Source organism: Drosophila kikkawai, chromosome 2L (assembly GCF_030179895.1).
Source record: "Drosophila kikkawai strain 14028-0561.14 chromosome 2L, DkikHiC1v2, whole genome shotgun sequence".
In the NCBI taxonomy this organism is placed as follows: Eukaryota; Metazoa; Arthropoda; class Insecta; order Diptera; family Drosophilidae; genus Drosophila; species Drosophila kikkawai.
In genome coordinates, this window is record NC_091728.1 from 17892521 (window position 1) to 17915461 (window position 22941).

The 22941-nt window shown below is 39.0% G+C and overlaps 1 protein-coding gene across 1 annotated transcript; it reads right to left on the bottom strand.

Moving 5' to 3' along the window:
* Nucleotides 1–9838: 9838 nt before the first annotated feature.
* On the bottom strand, nucleotides 9839–10675 carry LOC108076843 (uncharacterized). The gene has a single exon (XM_017169872.1). The coding sequence runs from the start codon at nucleotides 10673–10675 to the stop codon at nucleotides 9839–9841; it is 837 nt and encodes a 278-aa protein (XP_017025361.1).
* Between the last annotated feature and the right edge of the window lie 12266 nt (nucleotides 10676–22941).

The following is a 22941-nucleotide window of genomic DNA, read 5'->3' on the forward strand; positions in this document are numbered from 1 at the left end:
ATTATTATTCTTATTTTAGAATGCTAGAATGTTTTTAATTCAATTGATTTGAATTGACTTGGAATTTTTCTTATTGTAAAAATATTATTTATAATAAAGCTAGCTACATTTATTTCTCTCAGTCTATTTCCTCTTTCATGTGTGGAATAAATATTCCTATTCATATATAGGAAATATGGCGTGTTGAGCTGTTAATTGCCTCTATCAATGCCGCTTCCTGTCCGAATTTTACATGTGTTTAGACACCGCTATCTAACCACCCAAAATGCCTCTTTTAGTTTCACCTAATTGTGTATAATGTGTTTGGTTTATATTTTGTCTAGTTTTTGGCCAAATGCGTGGCAAATAGTTTGATATTTGCTGCTGTTCGTTTTATATGTCAAACTTTCTGTAGCTTTGTTTTTATAGCTATTTAAACGAGTGTGTGTGGACTTGCGTGTTTAGATTTCTATTGGGTTAAATGGTGGATAAGTATCTAAATTGCTATATGCATATGAGTTTTTAGACTAGCAGCAGCACGGTGTGCCTTTAATATGGCCAATTAATTTGTTTATATTAGAGTAATTTTATTGTTATATTTTCTTTAAACGATTCAAGGTATTAAATTGTTTATAAGGTAGCAGGATGACTATTCATAATAAGTCCTTATTCCAAATATAATCTTTTTACTATTAATTGACTAAAAAATAACTAGAATGTCAGTCAATGTATACGAATGCACATCGTCATTCAATGGCATCTTACACTCGAATGATAGTGTTCAGTGTGCTCATGAAAACCCAACCAAAGGACTATTTTACAACACCTTCACCAAACATAGACACAGACGGACTGAGGCTTGTATAATGCATAGAAAATGGAAGCCACAGCCCAAAATGCAGGATGTCAACAATGGAGGAAAACGGAAAATCTTGTTATTATGCGAGTGTGTTTGGGGCTGTAACAAGGCAGCTAATTAGTTTTTGGAATATGCCGCAGGATATTTCGAATGGTAAAACGCAAAACATGTGTTAAATTACACGCAGCTGAAGGAAGATCAGCAAAGTGAAATAATTTCGAAGGGAAAAATACCCTACAAAATACGAATCCAAAAGAAAAAAAGTTAGATTAAAATTTGTATAATTTGAAATACAAATTTTTCAAATTCTATGCAAGATAGTAGGAATAATAGGGACTAAAACATATAATACAATCATGTAAATGTTTAATTTTAATTAAATTACTTACAAAATTATATTATATTTAAGCTTCATCTTTAAATCATTCATTTTATCCTTTTAAATTATTAATTGTATCATTTATTATTATCCCCAATATTGCATATTTATAATTTGTGAATAAACTGAACTTCCCTCTACTCCTTTCAAGGGTATCAGAACTGAAGGTTTTGCGTCTATCGCAAGTGATGTGAAATGCATTTATGCTAAATAATTGAAAATATTATATTACCAAAAGTAAATGTGTCACATTTCCTGTTGACTTTAATTGTTGTCAGAAGCCTGCTGGGCACACAGAATAACACAAAGCAGGACAAAACGCACCAACGGAAGTGTGCGAGTGTGCTCGTGTCTGTGCAGGCGCACAGTGCGTATGCGTAACTTATCTTACCGTTGACATAAATGACATTTTAAGGGCAATAAGTTATTTCACATTATGCTGCTTTAACCCCAAACTCACCCGCTGCCAAAGGGTGCGGGACGAGGCCTTTTCGGGCTGCTCTCCAGGAGGGACAGGATCCTGCCCGACAAGCCCAGCTACAAGCGGTGGGAAGGACACAAGGACATCCACAGACTGGCTGGAGTTGTTAACAACTATGGGAGCAACTTTATGAATGCAACGGGCACGGCCAAGGGGGGCGGCGAGGGCACAGTATGCGTAAGTGTTTGCACCGCATGCGGAAGTCACATGTTTGCATTATGTGCGAGTGTGTGTCCTTTGGCATGTCCTTGTCCTAAGCCCCGGCCCGCCTCCTGTTTACACTGCACTACTCGCTGCAGTTTCCCCTCAGAAACTCCCCCTTCCACACCCACTCGCAACGTCGCATAAATTTTCCATATACATTTACCCAGTGTTTGCGTCTAGCTGGCAACATAAATTTTAACTGCTGTGAAAATATTTGTTTAATGAGAAACTTTTAGCCAACATCCGCTCTCAGTTGGGAGCAGTCATTCAGCCGGGCCAGCATTATAATTTATTAATTATTTAAATTAAAGCCTTGTGGCTAGCCGTGTGTAAATAGACAGATAAAACGAGAAATGCCAAATGTTGCAAGGCACCAAATTAGATGTACATCAATTCTTGGTGGAGATTCTCGGTTTCCAAGGATAGTTGCCATCTTTACCTAACAGAATTTTATTTTATTTTTAGGAACCCAATATAATTTACTATTTTTCTTAACTAAGCAACATTATTTGAACTAATTTATGGCTTTAAGTCTATATTTCCATATGTGTATAGTACTTAAACTTGGTTACTAACAACTCTGCTTCTCTTTCAACCACCAATTTATTCCCAGCACAAAATTTATAAAAACCATAAATGGAAAAATTTTCAATTAGACCGCCAACGAGAAGGATATTTCCATTTTTGGTTAGCCACATTTAGTCAGAGTTGCCGGCACTTAACCTGCCACGACCCACACACATTCGCTCCCTCACGAACACACACACACACACGCAGACACACTCTTCCCTCTTCCTCTTTGGAGCGAGATGGAGCGCCGCACACATACAGATACAAATTACCAAAGATTTATCGCTTGTGCACTTGGAATTGATGACCAGGGCCTAATTGTCATCCGATATGAGTCCACCGCATGACTCGCATTGTCGAAGGAGCGGTGGAGCAGTCAACGGCTGGCGAAGAGGGGCCGTGTGTGGAAGGGGGGGCGTGGCAGGAGCAGGATGGCAAGGGACCGACCGTTCGCCACCAGCACATTTATACACTTCAGCCGAGCACGTGCATAGTTTTGCATGCTGCGCATAACTCGCACACGCACACACCGAAAGAAACACAGACAAATGCACTGAAAATAAAATGTGTATTTGTTGATTAAAATAAATATTTTGAATTAGTTGAATTGAACTTAAGTGACTACTTATTTAGTCTTAAAATTAATTTAAAAATTCTTAATTATTCATTACTTGATTTAAATTATGCAAGTAATTAAAGTTTTTTCTCTGCATTTACACACAAAGCAATAATTTTTACAAAGAGAGACGGCAGAGGAGGAGTAAAAGAAGGAATGGGAATGGTGGAGCGATTTATGTTTGACTTTCGTGTGCGGCCAGCGGTTAAGAGCAAGGGTGGGTAGATTTAAAAGTTCCCTCAGGCTATCATTGTCCCCCTCGGTTCCCAGGAGGGTCTGATATCTAGCCTGGATCGCTTGCCAAGCCCAGTAGCGGTGTAATGGGAATCCGAGGTGGATCTAAAAGGACTCGAACTGATCACGTAGAAAAACAATTCATAAATTAATTAATTATTAATATTTTATAATATAAAAATGATATTATTTAAAGCATACAACATTTTTTAATAAACAAAAATATATAATTAAGAAGTAAGTCTTAGTTAAGTAATTGTTTCTATTTAAAACCGATTTTACTTGCTTTAGTGAACTCAGTTTTCAGGTACTTTTCCCTTCGAATTCAAGTAACCTTTGCTGCTATCTCCATAGGGGTTTCCCTCCGTTTTCCCTTCAGTTTTCCCTAGTAACTTAAGACCTTAGCCAATGTGGGTTTATTTGTTGCTGGATACAGTAACTTCTGCTCTTACTGCTGCCGCAGTTGCTGGTGTTTTTGTTGCATTGACTGATAAATCGCCAGCAATTTATAATTGATAACACATTGGAACATTGATTGTGTATTAACTGAAACTGTTTGCCAAAGTAAAGTGACATTGATATATGGCATGTACATGAAATATCGCTTGTTACGACTCTTTCTCTCTTTTGGCCCCGGCTGTGGGTGTACTGTGGCCATATAGTCGGCATATAGTGGGAGTGGATCTGAATCCTAGGCTCCCGAATGCCCATTGTGGCAATCAACACCAGACGCTGACGCAAGATTTGTGGCCCACCAGTCAGTCAGCCAGTCAGTCCCAGTCGAGGGATTTGGGTTCGGTTAAAAACTTAATGCGCAACATTTGACATGCCATCAAAAATGATGATGGCATTTCATTTTAATTTGGCACATACGAAATGCAATTATTTATATCAAATATTCATGTATTTCTGATGTATTTATTGCAATGCTTTCGTCTCTGAAGTGGCTGGGGGGATGGATAACTGTCCAGAACTGTTAATTAATATGCAGTTGCTGAAGCTAAAAATTATTTGATTTTGGCAGAAAAACATCATTAGAACTTGGGAATTCACTTGATCAAAACTTAATTCAATCAATTCATTTTCCAAGCATATAAATCGAATAAGACTTAATTACTGCATAATTTAATGGTTTCATTTTATATTTAATCACAACTTTAAAAGTCAACGTAAAATATTGATGTTTTCATTCAACTGTAACATTTCCAAAGGACTATAATATTTATATATGCAAACATACTTACATTCGTATGTGGCAACGTCCGCCTGCATGTGGAATAAAAAATTCGGAGGACGAGGAAGTCAACGGTCTCGTTGTGCAGGACCAACATGCAAATGCAGACAGATGTGGCAAATGAACAACACTCTACTACCAACAACTAGAGCAACAACAGCCGGAAAAACAATGGAGCCGAGTAACTTGTGCAGGAACAAGAGACAAGTGACAAGCAACGCCAAAACACGAAAGTGTAATCAACGCTTAAACACTCGCGACGAGCGAGGATTCTAACATGTCCCTGTCTCCTATCTGCTCTGCTAGCTCCATCTGTATTTCGGAGTGTGTTCCTGCTTTCACATATTTCAGGAGATTTCGGAAATAAATAAACCTAAATTTTTACTTTTATTTAAATAGCTAAACCAGATTAAAGACAGCTAGAGCCTAACAAATATTTTTAGAATATAAATAAGGTTAACTAGAGAATTAAAAATGAAAGCATCCCGCATGTTTTTTGCCATTTCCTGGCTTTCTAGATGTCGTTGCTGACAGGGGAAGAAAAAGACATTGGGACAAACATTGCGACACATTACTGTCAAAACTCATGAAAATATTTCAACCCAGACCGGGGGATCACACACACCCATATGCAGCAAGGATAACAGCGAAAGAAGCAACACAACAAAGACAACAACGGCAGGAACAGCTCCGAGAAAAACTCACTAACAAGCATCATATGCCAGCTGAAACGTCAACAACAATGCAACAAACACACACACACACACACACACAGCTCATTAGAGCCATGACATGGCGGCGGGCGGTGGGCGGCAGGGCTAGTGGGTGGTGGTTTAAGGATTTAGCATGCCGGCTTAGCAGAAGCAGCAGCCGGAAATGCAGCAACAGCGGCAGTGGAAGCGCCAAAAGAAGGCATAGAAATTTGGGACAACAGGGTAGTGGTCCTGCCATAGTACAATGATCTGAAAACTAATTTTATATATTTTTTATCATAAACATAAATAAACAAATAAAATAATTACCTTTCTGTAACTAGTTAAGAAGTATTTTTAAACAAAAAACTGAACATAAATCGAAATAATTGTTTGCTTGGCTTAAGGTATAAAATGTTAAAAAATTTTCGAGATTTTTTCATGGGAGGGTTCACTTTAGTCCTAGCTAGAACAGGATATGTGTACTCTACTCTTCTTGCTTTCGTTGTTTTATTCAGCATTCATTTGTTTCCGTGTTCTTCTTTTTTTACAAGTTCTTGTTCTTCTTTTTGTCTGCCTATTTTTATACCCTTGCAGGGTATTTTAATTTCAGTCAGAAGTTTGCAACGCAGTGAAGGCGACGTTTCCGACCCTATAAAGTATATACATATATTCTTGATCAGCATCAACAGGGGAATCTTTCTAGATATGTCAGGAAGAAATCGATTTTTTGGCCATTTTTGCAAAATTTTATAAGGGGTTACATCATTAAAATTTTTGATTCTGATAAAAAATTGAATTTTCAAAATTTAAAATTTAAATGAAGTATGCAGATTTATTAACTGTAGAAAATCTAGCACAGAACAGTTTTCCTATTTAAAATTAATGCTCTTTTGGCCGAGTTATGATATTTTTAATTTTAAAAAAATCAAGAAGTTTTTTAATATAAAAAATCCGATTTTATAATACAAAATAATATTTTTCTAAGTCAAGGAATCATTTCCGACCCCATAAACCATATATATTCTTGATCAGCATTAACAGGCAAATCTTTCTAGACATGTCCGGAAGAAAACGATTTTTTGGCCATTTTTGCGAAATTTGATAAGGGGTAACATCATTAAAATTAGCAAAAATGGCCAAAAATTTTGATTTCTTAAAATTTTAAATTTGGTATGCAGTTTTTTTAAATTAATAAAAACTAACCCAAAACTGCTTTACGAATCGAAATTAATGCATTTTTGGCTTAGTTATGATATATTTTAATTGTTACCTGCAAGGGTATACAAATTTTGGCTGGTCAAAGTTAGCTTTCTTTCTTGTTTAATGCCCACTTCATGCTCTATAAGGATATTGTTTATCCAAAAAGGAGCATTCTTAAGTTTACGATTATTTTAGATTTAAGGAAACTATTTCTAACTAATCACCAGGTAGGATTCCTGAAGAATAATTAAAAAAACCTTTGGGTATAACTTGAACAATTTATTTAAATAATGCACTTGAAAAGCATTGAAAAAAATGATAGTTTTTCAAAAAATTAAAATGTTTTGATTTTGACTTTCAGAAAAATGTTAAAGGGTATTCAAGCATCTCAGAGAGGGACGTATGTGAGTCAGTTTCTGTTTGCTGTTCCTGGCATTTTATGACAGTTGCAAAAAGTTACCTGATGATGTAATGTTTATGTGTCGCTGACACTGCCACACACTCGCATATATACCCACTGTCTGTCATTTTTCCACCCCAAACGCCAGCCCATTTTCCGTGAGAGACACCGATGCGATGGCGCCGTCATAATTGCACCTGCAAGGCTAACAGTCGCAGACAGCGAGCGGGGAGCTGAGCGAGGAGCTTGCCAGCTCAGCGAGGAGGTGGGCCTGCTGCTGCAAAAAAGACGCACGAGAAACAATGACACGACAGAAATATGCCAAGTAGCTGACTCGCCTACACCCCCGCCCACCCGAAAATGACAGCGAAAAATAAGAGCTGGGCGAGGTTGGAGGGGAGGTACAGAGTGGGAGACATATGATGCATATCGCAAATGTCGTTTGCTGTCAGTTTCCGGTTGTTGCAGCAGCCATTTTGTTTATGCATGAACACGAATGCCACTGCAACTGCAACTGCAGCAAAAAGAAGGCAAACGGAGTGGGTGAAAAATATGGGGAAAATGGGGGAAAAGGCAGTGCAAGTAAGGGGGGGCGAGCAGGCGAGGTGCTGGCACGTCAGGACACGTGGCCCAGGGTTCAAGTGTAAACTAATTTCGCGCTTTGCACTTGGTTAGCTCGACATTGAGTTATGATTTTCGGTTTCCTCCTGGGGTCAACACTCATGGCACGTGACCCCCGATTAAAGTCATATTTTATGGATACCTTTTAGTTCCATCTCCAATTTCGGCGACAGACCACGTTTTGACAGCTTCACGCTCGATGGCGGTTGGTCAAAAGGGTAAACTGTCTCATAGGTGTCACCAAATGGCAGAAATCAATCAATCAATCGGTCTAGCATACTTTGGAGTTTTAGAATTTAATTGTTGGATTTTTAATCGATATAAGGATTGCTTACGTTTTGGATGATATCTTGATTAACGATTACCAATCGCTAGAAATTTCGATTGCCTATGATAATTATGCTGCTCTCGATGTACAACCCCTTCAAGTCCCTTTAAACCACGCAGAATGCACTGGACAGTGGACTTGTCATTCTCAAACACCCATACAAACAAACACAAGGCGAACAAGGACACACTTGATAGGGTTGACATAAGTCACGATGACTGGCCACAATGTTTGGATGATGATTAGGACGAGGCACTTGCAAGCCACTCGCCCTGATTCGTCGGCATGACAAGCCACTTTGTGTGCCACCGAAAAAAATAACGCACATTAAATGGAGAAAAGTTAATGGATGCGCTAAGAGATACTCTTGATTAAATTAATTTAAGGACAATAACAATCAGGTGGTGGAATTTTTAGATAAATATACATTAACATATCTATCAAGCTAAGTAATGAAAAATACAATTTAATGAAAATTTGAATTCAAGTTATAGTCAACAAATTTCAAATGAAGATATCTATAAGCTTATATATTTAAGCAAGCAAGTTTCTTGTATATTTGCTTTCTACAGTCCTTTAAATAAATATTAAATTTACTTAAGTTCCCCTTCCTTTCAATCCTGCCCAAGGTCTCTGCTTAGGATTGCCCGAAGTCCTTATAGTATGGTATGTGGACTAAAAGCAAACGGCAATTAAATGTCATAAAAGTACCCGCAATGTGCTAAAGTACGGATTGAAATCTCTCCGCTCTGACTTTGAACTTGAGACGCCTGGCAGCTGAGACTGCAACCACAAGTCGGGGTTCAAGCAACCAAGAATGTCTAGACAAATTCTGGAACGGCTTTATCCTGCTCAGACAACAAAGTCTTCATTAGCCAGGCGGGGATTTTCAATGCAGATCGTATGACGTGATATTTATTTCCATTTCATGGCCGAGAGGAACATTAAATTAGCAAGACTCGACGCTGTCTCAGCTGCGCTCTGTGGCACTTTTGCCATTGGAAATTGAATATGTCAAAAGGAGTCAAATGTAAATGTTGTCCTTTTAATTGCAATGGCAATTCATGTGAAGAAAGTAAATACAAGTTGACCCTTAAAGTGAACGGTTATTGATTAGTGAAAATATGTATAAATGGAGCAAATTAAAATTTAAATTTATATAGTTACCCATCTTTGTTGGTCAATTTGTTATACAAATAAAGAGCAATTAGGTTCATTTGTTTTAAATTTCATTAATAGTTTTATTTATCCTGGCTGCGAATTGGTCAAGTTCGAAAGAGTCCCTATGTTCTTGCTTAAGCAATTTTATGTTAGCATCTAAAAATCCAAATAATTGAGCTTAAAAACTATATAAAATACTTAAGTCGCCACTCACGTCGTTCTCTATTTTCTTCTTCACTTTGAGGGTAGCGAAGGAACCCACTATGTGTCATTATCCTTGCTGCACACTTAGTTACCCTTCTGAATGTCCACACACACACACACACATACACACTCTTAAGTTAACATGAGCAAGAGCTTGTGTGTATGGGTTGGGTCTTTTATGGCTCCAAATAATTGTGCGGTCTTTGGGTTGGAAAACTATTTTTTAAGCTGGGCCAAAAACGCTTAGATGGAGTCATTTTGAGATCAGAGGTGATTACGGTTATTTGGTGTTTAAATTAGTTGGGATGCTTTGATAGTGGGGATTAAAATGAGCTAGATTGTGCTAAGAACATAAAAACAAACTACTTTGGATAAACATCAATGATTTTAACCATCTTTAACGACATATTTCTCTAAAACTACTAAGAAATGAAAAAGTTGCTGACCAGACCTATAAATTGTTCAGAGAATCTGCTTAAAAAAATTATTTCGTATTTAATGTGAGTTATCAAAACAAGTTCAATGGCTGGCACATTTGTTTGTTTATTAAACTGATACCATAACAATATTCTTAAATTGGTATTAAACAAAACTCTTTCATAAGCAGCAAATGCATACCGACCGATACAAGGCATTTGTATTTGTATATATTCTTGTCTGAAGTATCTCAGCACTACATAGATCGATTTCCGGACGATTTCCCCGATTTATCATATTGCATGTTGGTGTGAAGACGGGAACTTTTCGAAGATTGCTGCGACAACGTTAACTGGTGTGGATGTGACTGTTGTAGATCCCACTTCTCGCCCTTGTCTAGGACCCGGGTATGCCTCTCCATTGACTCATGCAAGTCAGTGTTGATATCTGCCAACGACACTTTCGACAGCAGCTTAGAGGCTCCTGGAGTAGTGGTTCCCGTTGTGGCCGAACCTAATTGCCCTACCAGCTTTCGGTAGCAGGGATGGCTCGGATCGAAGCCGGGCTCTGGATCCTCCCTGAGAGCGCTTTCGCTGGAGCCCGGCGACAAGGTTGTGTTTCGCTCGTACTGCAAGTATGGGAAGGATTCAAGCGAATTCATCCAGCACGGTGAACATTCCTCCCCTATTTCCTCTGGCTGGAAGGCAATGTCTTCGCTCTTCACACTGCTGGTTTCCGAGGCAAACTCCTCGCAGACCAGCCGCCGGGCCAATTCCACGGTAGCGAACTCAGTGTAATGCAATCTCCGTTGCTTGGCGAAGGACAAGCGGCGCACCTGCTCATATATTGTCTCCGGAAAGGCAGAGTCATCCGAATCATCCGAACTTGATGGATCCCTCAGAAAGAAATCTGAACCTATGTTCTTGACTTCCTCGTCCAGCCTCTGTCTAAGCAACTTATCGGACAGTAATACATCGGGATTAAAAGTTCCTCTAAACGACTCCTGGCTGGATGGGCGCTCCACCTCGAGGGGGTCCGTGTGTACTGGGAATCCCAGGTTCATCAGGTCGAATGTTACCCTTTTCGAGGTCATAATTGGTAGTATTATTTTGTGAACCTCTAAATATGTGTTGGAATTTATTAGCACTAGCTTTTAATTTGTCTCAGCGTCGATTGACTTTTTCCAAATTTTCCACAAATATTTTTGTTTCGGTGAAAACACTATTATGTTGTCCGGTGTAAGTCTCGGTATACAATGAGACTTTCTATTCAAGCTTTGAAAATGATTTTGCTTATTGAAGTCTCAAAACTCAAGGCAACTAGATTCGAGACTGAAAGGGACATAAGTATTAATATTATTAATAATTAATAAATAATAATTTACACAAATTTTCATTAAGATTTCTAACTAGATAGGGAGCTAAAGTTTTGTGTCACTTTAATTAATTTAATTTAATAAATTCTTTAAGAATTGTTGATAATTATTCATGTGCTAATTTCACTTAGATTGGTCAATAAAGTTCGCCTTATCATACCATATAAGTATCTTAGGAAGTTCAATTTACATTTTCTGCCTCAGCTTTCGATTATGGCAAAGATTTCCATGCATTCCATAATTTGATGTCAGTTCTTTTCGCCACAACGCGGGTTAAGTGTTTGACCTTTGCCGCGACTTGACTCCAAAATAACGAGGAGAAGTTCGACCTTATCTCGGCCAACGAAATTTGTTTGCCAGCCAATTTCGATTGTGTCAGAGGGGAGAGTTATTTATTGGGCCGCAGGCGTCATTGTCTAGCCTTCGATGCGAATAAATATGCGACCGATGTCTCACAAGGATGCATAAATTGTCAAATCGAGATTTCGGCTTTCGGGAAATTTAATTGGATCCGGATACTTTCCATCGGGTATCGCGAAAACCGAAAATTGAGCTCTTGAAACGTGACATTTCCACCGACTTGAGTGGAACCGCATCCGATATATATGTATACAATTAAACTGTATTTGCGGCATCTGGCTTTGGGATAGAAGCGCCTTTGTTGGACACCATTTGACCCACATTCTGGGAAGGAATTTCGCCAGGGCAAACCGGCATTGAAATAAAATGTTTATTTTGCATTTTATGCCAAGAGAGAGAGCGAGCGCTAAAATTATTTACGCAGCATCAGGCGTGTCATTTGCATGTGCCACGCCTCCCACAAGCTCAGACCCACAAAATAATATGAGACGAGCTGCCACCCATTGAAATCCACCAAAATACGCTAAAAGTATTTACATTTGACTCGGAAAAATTATACATTTCCGTGCAAATAAAAACCAAAGCAAGAGCATCCCAGTAGGTGGGTGGTAGGGAGGAAGGCGAAAATCGAGGAGCATCGAGGAGATGCTCGGAAATAAAACCAGAATTCAAGGCAGAAACCAGATTAGGGTTTACTTGAAAACCTAACGAATTTTAAATTCTCTAAACTAAGAATTTTAGCTACAACAAGAAATTTATAACATTTAATTTGAATATTTTAAACACTTAAAATAGTGAAAGTAGTAAATATATTTTAGATTCTATATCCTTATATTCAGATTCCTTATATCCTGGACGAACCCGTCGAAAGGGAATAGGGGGAGGCGTGGTAAAGAAGCCCGTTGCCAAAGAGGAAAAGCTCCAAATCCGCAAACAAACACTGTGACAGCTACAATGCTGGGAGTGAAAAGTGGGTGTGGGAAAAGCGGGAAAAGCATCACCCGACTGAATGAAATGTACTCTCTATTGACATTTGATTCGGAGCACGGTGGTAGGGGGGCTTGGGAAATAAAAAAAATATATATATGTTCGTATCTCGATGTTCAAGAGTGCAGAGCGATCCCGGTTAGCCCCCATTTGAGGGGTAAATGGGCGAAAAGAGGGTAGTCCGGGTGCCTCACTTTGTTGCACAAAGCCTTGCTCAGATTTCGCTGAAGGAAAACTCCTCGCTTTTCACTCTTCGAGGAAGCCGTTTTCGTTTCATTGTTTGTTTGTTTGTTTGTTGGTCGGTTTTCGTTTCGTTTCGTTCCGTTTTCGCTTTTGTTTGTTTGCCTGTGGATTGCGTTTCCTGTTACACGAATCCACCTCCCCGGGAAAAACAAGGCTCCCAGCCCATCTCGAGTCCCCCATCCCTCCGCCCTGTCCTGTCGTCTTGACGCATAAATTTGCCTTAATTTGTTGCAAAATAATTTCATTCATTTACGTGCTGCCATTTATATGGGCCTTCGTTCTCGCTGATAACTTATTTAAGCGCCGTCCCCCAGCGAAGAGGGAAAAACAAAATTTGAACAAAATAAATTATCAAACTGTCACATTGACGTATCGCCCTGGCCAAGTGAGACAATCCGGGAAAACCAGGGGGGAAAAGTCGGGCCAATCTCTTGGCCATAATCTAGAGCATCATGTTGCTCGTTTAAAGGATGTCAAAGGTTGGCCATATATCAGCAAAAGGCATCAAACGCAGTCGAGTCGAGGCATCGGCTTCAGCCAGTTAACAATTTCATGTAACAAATTCTTTGTGTCTTCTGCCGGACATGGATACATGGTCAGGAGCGGCTGCCACTGGAGTGGGCGGGAAAATTGCACTCGAATAAAGTGTGAGTAATAATAATAACTATTAATGGTATGATATATTGGTAAACTTTTTATGTTGGTAATTTTGGGAAATACATTTAGCTTTCCATATTTTGATTTACAAAAGTAAATTTTGAATAAAGTTTTGCTATGGTAAAACATTACTTTTTCTGTATACATACTGATGTTATTGTCAAGTCTTCGAAAATTTTCTCAAGTGTGGTCATTCGAGCTGTTTCAGATTTCCAATAAATATGCCTAGGGTGGTCGTGGTCCTGCTCCTGATCCTGATACGGCTGCCGGTCCTGCTGCTGGTCCTGGTCGTGTTCAGTCCTGGACACGAACCCTGCGCACTTCCTGCTGTCCGCCACCCACTGTCGCTTATTTGACATCCTGACAGTTTCGACAGTTTGCCTCTGGTTCTCCGCCCTCCTCTCTCCTCGCTCTGCAACAAAGTGCGTAGGGACACAGGATGCAGGACGTAGGTCTGCCGGAGCTTTGTTTATTTATATGGTTTTGGTTTGCTCGGCATGTGGGATGTGTCGATGTTACCTTGTGCCTGGCACTGCGGTGGCTGCCGTAAACGTTGCTTTGTTGCCAAGTGCGGGAGACGCGGGAAATCCCGCAGAAAAATATCCATCGAACGCGGGTTCAAGGTGTAGCCCAGCGTGTGACAAGGTTTCGATGCTAACCCAGCTCTCTCGGCACCGCGGCTTGTGTGTATTTATGAACGTTACTGTTGGCCACTAACAAGCGGCTAAAATCTGTCGCCAACAATGCCGGCAATTGGTATTGGAGCCCGGAGGAAGATGTCAATCTGGCGGTGGTTTCAGATATGCTCCTTTGATGTGGGTATGAAGGCCTCCTCTTAAACGAAGAAGAGCATATCTCCAAGGGTTAAGTCAACCTTTCTATGTTATCGTTTCTGTTACCATTAGGCACTAATTTGTTTACGGAATCTATTTATGCATTTCATCTACACTTAAATTGGAGTTGAACATAAATATATTGGACAGAAACCTTTTTATGAAGTGCACATGTACAGTTTTTCTATAAAAATTACACTTTTCTAAGCTATCAAGTATATAAAGCTGATGTTTTTTATTTTAACAGAATTTAAGTGAATTTACCTCTTATTCGGATGATACATTTTGAAGGATGAAGCTCTTGAAATCCGATAGCTCAGCGCACAGCTCGAATTTCAGCTTAGATTGAGCTACGGACTTCGATTCGAGTCAAATTCCGACCCATTGGCACACATATTTTCAGTTTTAGTTTGCAATTATGCGGCAGATGTGTCCCGGACGGGCGGGTTCGGACTCGGTCTCTTGTTGATTTTGCCGATTTCGCTGCGGGCCAACGGATGCCATGGACAACGCACAAGACGAACGAACGAACGAACGAACGGATGGACAGCAGGTTGTTTGCTTCATTGGCTGCCACAAAATATCAACAAGCATTTTGTTTATTTTCTCAACAACACAGAGAGCCATTACGGGGGACCGAGTGATGTATCTGGCTTTTTTAAGTGCATGTTGTTTTAGCGTTTGTGACATGCAATGCAACTGCTGTGGGGGGAAGTCGAACAAAAACGTTCCGAACCGAACCAAACCCATTCGAATCGAATGAAATTTATGCAGCTCCATTGGCTGGATCCATTGTTTAACCACTGAAGTGTTTGGTCCTGTCCCGTCGTCCAACTGTCCTCCGGCTGAAGTGCACTTTTGCCAAGCAAACGGATTTGGTTGAGTAGAAAACTGGCCAGCCCATGACATATGTATGTATTTGTATTTGCTTGTTGATTATCCGATTGGCTTTTCATTTGCATTTACATTGAATTAATTTTCCAAAGTAACAAGGGGAAAACGGTGTAAACAAATAAATACTCGAGGTAAGTCGCACTCTCTTATAGTAATTTGTTTGCTGTTCATGATTTTCACTCTGCATAAGGGTTTATTCATTAAATAGTAGTAAATATAAGAATTAAATTTATAGTAATTTGTCAATATAAAATATTTATATTAAGTTTAATTCGCATTCTTTGTTCGATTTGGTCCTTAAATAAATAATGCCAGCTCTTCAGTGAGCCAAGACACACATCTCTACTGCGTTTAGCCGCAAGGCAAACTTCTTGTTTTGAGGGAATCGAATACAGATGACATTTTCCGTGCACTTTTACAGCTTGTGCATCCTGTCCCCTTATGATAAATGCAAAGTTGTTGGTAAATTTATGCAGTTGTGACTTTGCATAGCTGCAGCAGTGCGGGACTCCGGCTATGGTTCTGTTCCCAGCCACTGCCACTGCCACTGGGACTGGTCTCCTGCTCCGATCAATGCCAGGGCCGTGGGCCATGTCAACTAGTGGGGGGAACGAGACCAGTTCGAGTTCGGGTGGCAGATACCCGATACCCAGGTCGAGATACGGTTATGGATATGGATATGGAGTGGCTACGGCCCTGGCTGCAATTTAAATATTGCATGTCCTTCGATAGGAGAAGCCGTGACCAGAAGGAACGAGAAACGACGAGCGGAAAGAGGGACACCAGCAGCATTGATGTGGACATGAATGCACTTAGGAAAAAATTGCGAAAGAAACTTAAAGGGATTCATTACTTTAAATGCTATGTGACATCTTTGGTGTATTACATTTTCGTACCACAACTTTTTAAAAATATTTCTAAGTTTTTCTGAAACTATAATTTAAGGTAACGATTATTATTTCCTGTGTGAAGCCCCATATGCGAGTGCCGCCGACACATATTAAGCATAAAATTGTGTGCCAAACAAAGTAACGATAAATTGGACTATGTAAAAGTAAGCAGAGCCTGCAGATGGAGCCGAGGCTGGAGAATGTGAAGGCGATGGCGATGGCGATGGGGCAAACAATCCCATTCGGAAAAGAGGGGCGTATTTGGCAGGAAGCGTCGCATTATAATTTATGCACATGCAAGCCACGGAGTCTGGCCGGGGTCGTCTGGTCGGTTTTCTGGTGAGGTTTTCGGTGAGGTTTCGCCGTAGTTCCGGGTCCGGGTCCGCCACTTAATCCGCGTTTAATAACACGAAGCCGGAGTTGCACAGCCCCTGATCCCGATGGCCGATACGAGTGTCGGAGGGGGGATTGCCGGAAACTCTCCATGCAGAAGCTCCGTGTCGATAAAAATTGCTTAAAGAGCCTTATATGTGTAGCTCTGGGCTGTGCACACTCTATTTTTTTGGGGGCAATACTTTATATTTAAAGTTTTTAAGTAAAGAGGAATAAATGTTTAATACATTTTATATAGGAGTTGAGACAGCAGGGTTTTTAACTAAACGAATTGCTGTTTAGTCTTTTAATAATATATTTTTTTCAAATTATATATATTTGAAACCAACAAAAAATTTGAAACAAATTAATATGTTTTAAAAAATATCTGTGTGCATTAAAAAAGATGTTAGGGGGTCATTTTAAAGTGGTAGTCACTGCTCTCACACTCAAGCATTTCAATTTGGTTTCAAATTCAGTACATTTCATATTTTAATGATTTTATTTTAATAATTTTTTAAACAAATTTCATAAATATCCAAAATATAAGGACATTCATGTTTTAATAGCACAACACTATTTGCCTTAATGGAGATGTTAAACAGGCTTTAAGACTGACCAAGCAATCAGTGGCCATTGCCACCTCTTAACCCCATTAAATGTGGCAAAATCTTTTGAAAATCTTTAACGCTCGAGTGCCCAAACCGAACAGGGAAATATTTCGCTGCTGTTGGGATAGGGTTTATTTTTATTTTTATTATTTTTTTTTTTGTTCGGGATCGTATGGTATGCATGCCTACCCCAAGGGGTCAAAGGGTGAGAATGTTTAACCAAAGGCATTTTTATCAGCTGAGGTCTTAACACGCACACACAAATATGCCAGACACACATACACACACTCACACAGATGCACACTGAGAGACATAAACAAGTCAAGGCTTCACTGTGTGTGCGGGGTGAATTCGGGGCTGGGGGACCGTCTGCGGGTTAAAAGCGAAACCTTATCGAAAACGTTTAAACGCACGCAAATTCCACGTGGGCAAGATAAAACATGCATAAGCCAGGTGGGCTGCGAGGTGGGCGTGGCTGGGGGAAGGTGTTTTTTCTCTGTAGTGGATGGGGGGGGGCTGTAGGCCTTTTGTCCATGCTTGTGTGTGTGTGTGTGAGAAATATGCCAATGTTAAATATTTGTCGCATGCTCTTGCTGCTTTTGTACGGCGTCTCTGGTTTTTGGCACCCCTCAGATAAACCGTTAACTACACACATACAGCACACACACACGGATACTCACGCAGACGCACACACAGGTGCCCTGGTATGTGTAATCTTTTGCGTGCTTTACGCATTATGCTCGACGCAGGACAACGTTGCAGGACACTTTGAATTATTCATTTACACGTCGTCGTACTCAGATCTTTGCTTGCTTTTGATACCATGTAATTTTGGAAAAGCAAAAAAAAACTAAGACTTTTTATAAATAAGTCTAATTTGTGGTGGATATTCCTTTAAAAATATTTACAAACATGCAACTAATCATTTAAAATATATTCTTAAAAAGGATTTCTTAGATATATGCATCTACAAGTATATAGATTAATAGTTATAGGGTATTCTAAGGCTGTAACATTCTCGTAAATTATTTTCCCATGTTTTATATGCACAATCCAAGGGACAGTTGACCCAATAGGGAAAGCCTGCGGGGAATAAGGGTGCCGGGTGCGTGGCGGATGGGGCCTTAGGGAGGGTAGGGCTATGTGGATACTAGGTAAGGACGCCGCCTCCCAATAGGCGTGTTTGTAACAACAACTGTATTTACTTTTATCGCTGATAAAGCGCATAATTTATGGCTGCTTCACAAAATTTAAATGCCCACGAGAATGTCCAATGGGAGACAAAGAGCGCTAAAGAATTCCACCCCAACTCTCGATCTCTCTAAATCCTGCGTATCCTGCGTGTGTTTGTTCTGGTCACTTCATCTCCTCGGCACGCTTTCGAGGTATTCCAATTATTTCTGACAGATTGAGCTTGAAACGATTACAATTTAATATGCAGACAATTAATTGTTAATTTTCATAATTAAGTTACTTTTTTTAGGCTACAGATATAGGGAGATGTAAATTAATTAAATGAACATAGAGAGTAGAAAAAAATACGAATTTAAAATGTAAAAAGGGAAAATGGATGTGAGCTAAAAAGTGACCTAATTAAGGTCGTACATGAATATGTTTTATGGACAAAAAGTAAAAATACTCTATATTCAACTATAAAATGTTATTTATATGCCTTTGTCTAAGAAGCTTAAGCTATAAGCTTCTATATTAAATATATATTTTTCAGTATTTATTACAGCATAAACATGCTTCACATTTATTGCTCAAGAATTAGCCTTGTCAATAACAAATACAAATTCAAACCACTGCAGCCAGACATTTATAAACGAATTATTTGCTGGGCAAATTACGGCTGTTGTAAAACCATATTGTTCAATATTTAAGCGAGGCCAACTATTCCAATTGAAAACTTGTTGAACTTGCTTTGAACCAGAGTGGGCGGTGACCATAACTTCGGGCGAGGGCGTGGTCATTCAAAATCAATTACACACGCCCCGGAGGTCAGAACGCAGTGATTTAATTTATAGCCAACACGGCCAACTATGTGTGTGTTTTCCCTCCGCCCTCCGCTTTGCCAACGCTTCGTTGTACTAAATAATTGTAGTTTAATGGCTGATTAGAATGTAGAGGCAAAAAGTGTTGCCTACATTTTGGGGCTGCTCTCTAATAACGATTTTCCCTTTGTACACACGTGAAAGAGGAATAGAGGAGAGAGAGAGAGAGAGAGGGACAGAGGCATATAAAAATGCAAATAAAATACGAAGCAATGTGATGAATGTTGATGTGTAAAATATGTGGCGCTAAATTGTTGTCGTGGGTAAACCAAAGTAAATAAAAATTAGCATATGGCAACGCTAGAATAATATTCCTAACAGGGTAGAAGATACCCTGAATTAGTATGTTTAAAAAAAAAAAGTTTGAATATGAATACTTTTATCATCTTTTAGGATTGAAGAAAAGCTAATTCCATGCTCAATCTTCTTGAATCCTTAAGAAAAAAGTCGTAAAGAAGCTGTCATAAAAAACGGATTCTATTTGTAAACCCATATGTAGAAAAAGCTAAATTTGCACATACTCTTCCTCAAGGCAATAAATGTAAAACTACTAATCTGTCATTAAAAATAATATTCGACTAAGCCCCACTTGAAAATATCCATACAAAAGCGTGACGTGACGTTTTTTTAAACTGACCTACCCCCTTTCAAGAGGAGAATCTAAGGCCAAGCTAGGAAGTATTCCTGCATTTTCCGGGAGAAGGAATAGCTACCGCCCTAAGGAAAAGTCACAAGAAATGGCACAAGGAAAATTTATGACTTCTAAACCAAAAGTATATGGCATTTGTTTGCTATTTTTGTGGCTTCTCCGAAAGTTATGTCACCGAAATAGCGCTAAAATATGCAAAGGCAAATCGCGCAAAAATGTCAGGCTCCGCTCTCGCGAGTCCTTCATTCCACGGACCCTGCTATCAAAATAGATGAATCAAATTAGACGGGGAAAAAATAAAAATAAAAAATGCACCGAGCGCTGGGCTTAATTGAAAAACAGACTGATGGGAGGAGGGACAAAGTGTCGGGTACTTGGACGCAAAGCAATCAACCTAATTTGTCGTATGCAATGCGTCGAAACCTGTGTCGTGCCTGCAGTTCATTCCCTCCGCCAGTCTGTCAGTCCGTCAGTCGGTCAATATTTATAATGATAGCTAATCTGCAGAAAGCCAGCCACGTTTCCTGTCATAGGCCGAGGTCACCAAAGTGCCCTGAACTTTTGTCTGCGCTCTGTTTGCCCGCCGTCGGACCGGCGAGTGGAAGCGCTTTAAAATGTTGGCGGAAAATAAATTGAAAGTACTTGTCCATTGTTTGATTAATGTGTCAATAATGGCAAACGGACCGCGACCCGGACCCGGAATGTTTCTGATAAAGAAGTGAGGGATAAAAAGTCCACTTCAATTGAATGCGGGACAAAGTGCTTTGGCAGATTAAAGCGTCTTGTGCTGTTTTCGACATCTTTAAAGTTTTAAAAGTTGTGCAGATTTTAAAATTACATTTCTCATTTATAAGTATTTATTTTAAACCTAAAGTCTGGTTTTAATAACTGTGAGCTATATTAATTAAAATATTAAACTAAAAAATGTAATAAAATGTTATAAAATATTTGGGTCCATGTCCCAATAAATAAAACCTTAATTTATCAGAAACTTACCAGATCAACTGGATGTCTGGCCCTGTCAAAGATTTACCCCATCGATAAAAACTCAAAGTCCTTCGCCATAAAACTCCGCCAAGAACCCAAGTTGCAACTTTCCCGACTGCCTTAACTGACAATTTCAACTAATTTGCTCCACTGACGCCCAATAAATCTCCGTGCCCAAATCAACTTGGCCACGCCCCGACTCTCCTCTTAAGTCCACACCCCCTGCATTGCCTTAAACTCATTTACACAGGGGAAAGAAAGGACGGGGAAGGACGATTGAGGGGCAACTACAATGGCAGCGCCGACATCGTCACTGCAAAGAAACGTAATTTTATGTAATTGAAACCATTTTCGTGTTAATTAAACTCTTTTTTTGTTTGCCCCCAAAGAACGCTTCACATTGGTCTGCTTTGCTCCTCCGCTTCTTTCGACTCTGATGAAGGTCCTGGCTGGTCCTTGGCTTAAAGCATTTTACACTTGCCATTAACGTGGCTCTGCGTCCAAAGTGACAGCCGCAATGAAAACAAAGACGCGGACTTTGAATTCTGAATGGGAAAGAGACCTGCACTTGGAAAAATGGTTTTTAATGTTTTAAAAATAAGGAAGAGATATACAGGGGTATATTTAAATTTTAATATTCTAAAGAATACTTGGAATGTTTAGAGGAATTTGAAGAAGCAAATTTCTTGTATGTTCAAAATGTATTGAAGTTAAAATATATTTATAATTTTATATAAATTTAAACACATATATATTTATACATCGATTTTTCTAGTGCACGGACAGTGCCACAAGTCATCGCCCCATGGTTGTCCATCCATTGAGTTGGGTTCCTCGAGATTCCGCCGGGACTGCTTCACAGTCATTAAATTGGATTTCTTTTCGAGCATCTTTGTCTCAGTTTTGAAGGGTTTTCGAACGAGACGAGGTTGAGCCTGTAACTGCGTATTTTGAATAATAAATACTTTGCTTTTAGCGACTGCGTTTACATAAGTTTGATTTCGACTTTGTCTGAGCAGCATGTGTCAGAATTTTAAATCAGTTTTTGTCTACTAATTGCTGATTCGATTTAAATTTGTATTTAAGTGTTTATAAATATATAATTGACCTGTTGCTTTAGAGTCAATAAACAGACAATGAATTCCGAAAATAATCCTAATCCTAATCTGTTGCTATTTTTGGAAATATCCATGAACCTGTCACGCACATCAGCAGACTCATTTAAATTGCCACAAGAAAGCCCAACCGAAAATCTTTTTAATTAAATTTACTTTATTTTTTTCTTAACTTGAAAAATGTTTGCCGTTCATTTGAGCGTATGCAAATAATGTCATAAATAAAATGGCTGTACGCCATGACCTTTTCGGCATTATACCTGACACTAATACCCTGTTGAATAATCGCTGAGGATATCAATCTATACTGTAATATAATTATTCTTAAATGCAGCATGAGAAATTTTTGATTTTTTAAAATGTAAGTATTTAAAATAAGACTTAAATTGAAAACTCTGGTAACTTTTTATTTAAAAGTGCGTCCTCAAAAAGAAAAACATTTAAATTTATTAACAATTATTATCTTTTCAAAATGTTTTCAATTGTAATATATTTTTTAAAATTTAATATAACATTTCGGCTTAAAAAATTTAATAATTTTAATTTGTTTTAAAAACTCTTTATAATTTAAAAGCTGATGTAGGGTATGCATTGTGTCCATTTTATTTTAATTGGTTGCCTTCTTTTTTCGGCACTGTTGCTCTGTGGTTTGTGTCATTCATTTGGCTTTTGTTCCACTTGGCAGCCACACGACCCCTTCGTCCTTTTGCCCCCCCCTTGTATCCGCTGTCGCTGCCATTGTGCCGAGCCTCATTTATTTTACTTACACGCATGCGATGGCAATGGCGATGGCGATGCCGCCAACGTCGCGTCATTTATGACACCTTGACAGAAAAATGAGCACACACCACAGCGACGGTAGGTGCCAGAGGGTGTCGCAAGGTGGGTGGAAGGCGGCTGCATAGGGTGGATAGGGGCGCCAGGTGAGGTAGGTCTACGTGGGTGTCTGGGGTGCGGTTGTTGGCAAACACACATTCATAATTTCATTTTCCTCAGAGACGACGGCACTCGCTATGCCAGCATACCTTCTCTTCTTACCTTTCCCCCTCTTTTGGTCATTATACCCTTAAAAAAGTCTATCAGCTTTAAGAATATTTTAGAGAAAAACAATTAAAGAAATTATATAAAAAATATTACTATTAAAAAAAGTTAATTTATTTCTTGGCAAAGAATATATGGTATTCATATATTTTTAAATATTTTTATTTGTAGTTTCTTACCTTTGTAATCTTCATTTTTGGCTTGTGTCATAAATCAGTTTTACTTGAATATGATATATTTTATAGAAAGTTAAATAAACCTTATAATAATACAATAATAATAATATATTTT

What these genes read in the sequence shown, in the direction of transcription:
- LOC108076843 (XM_017169872.1), bottom strand. Translation starts at nt 10,675, where the DNA reads ATGACCTCGAAAAGGGTAACATTCGACCTGATGAACCTGGGATTCCCA.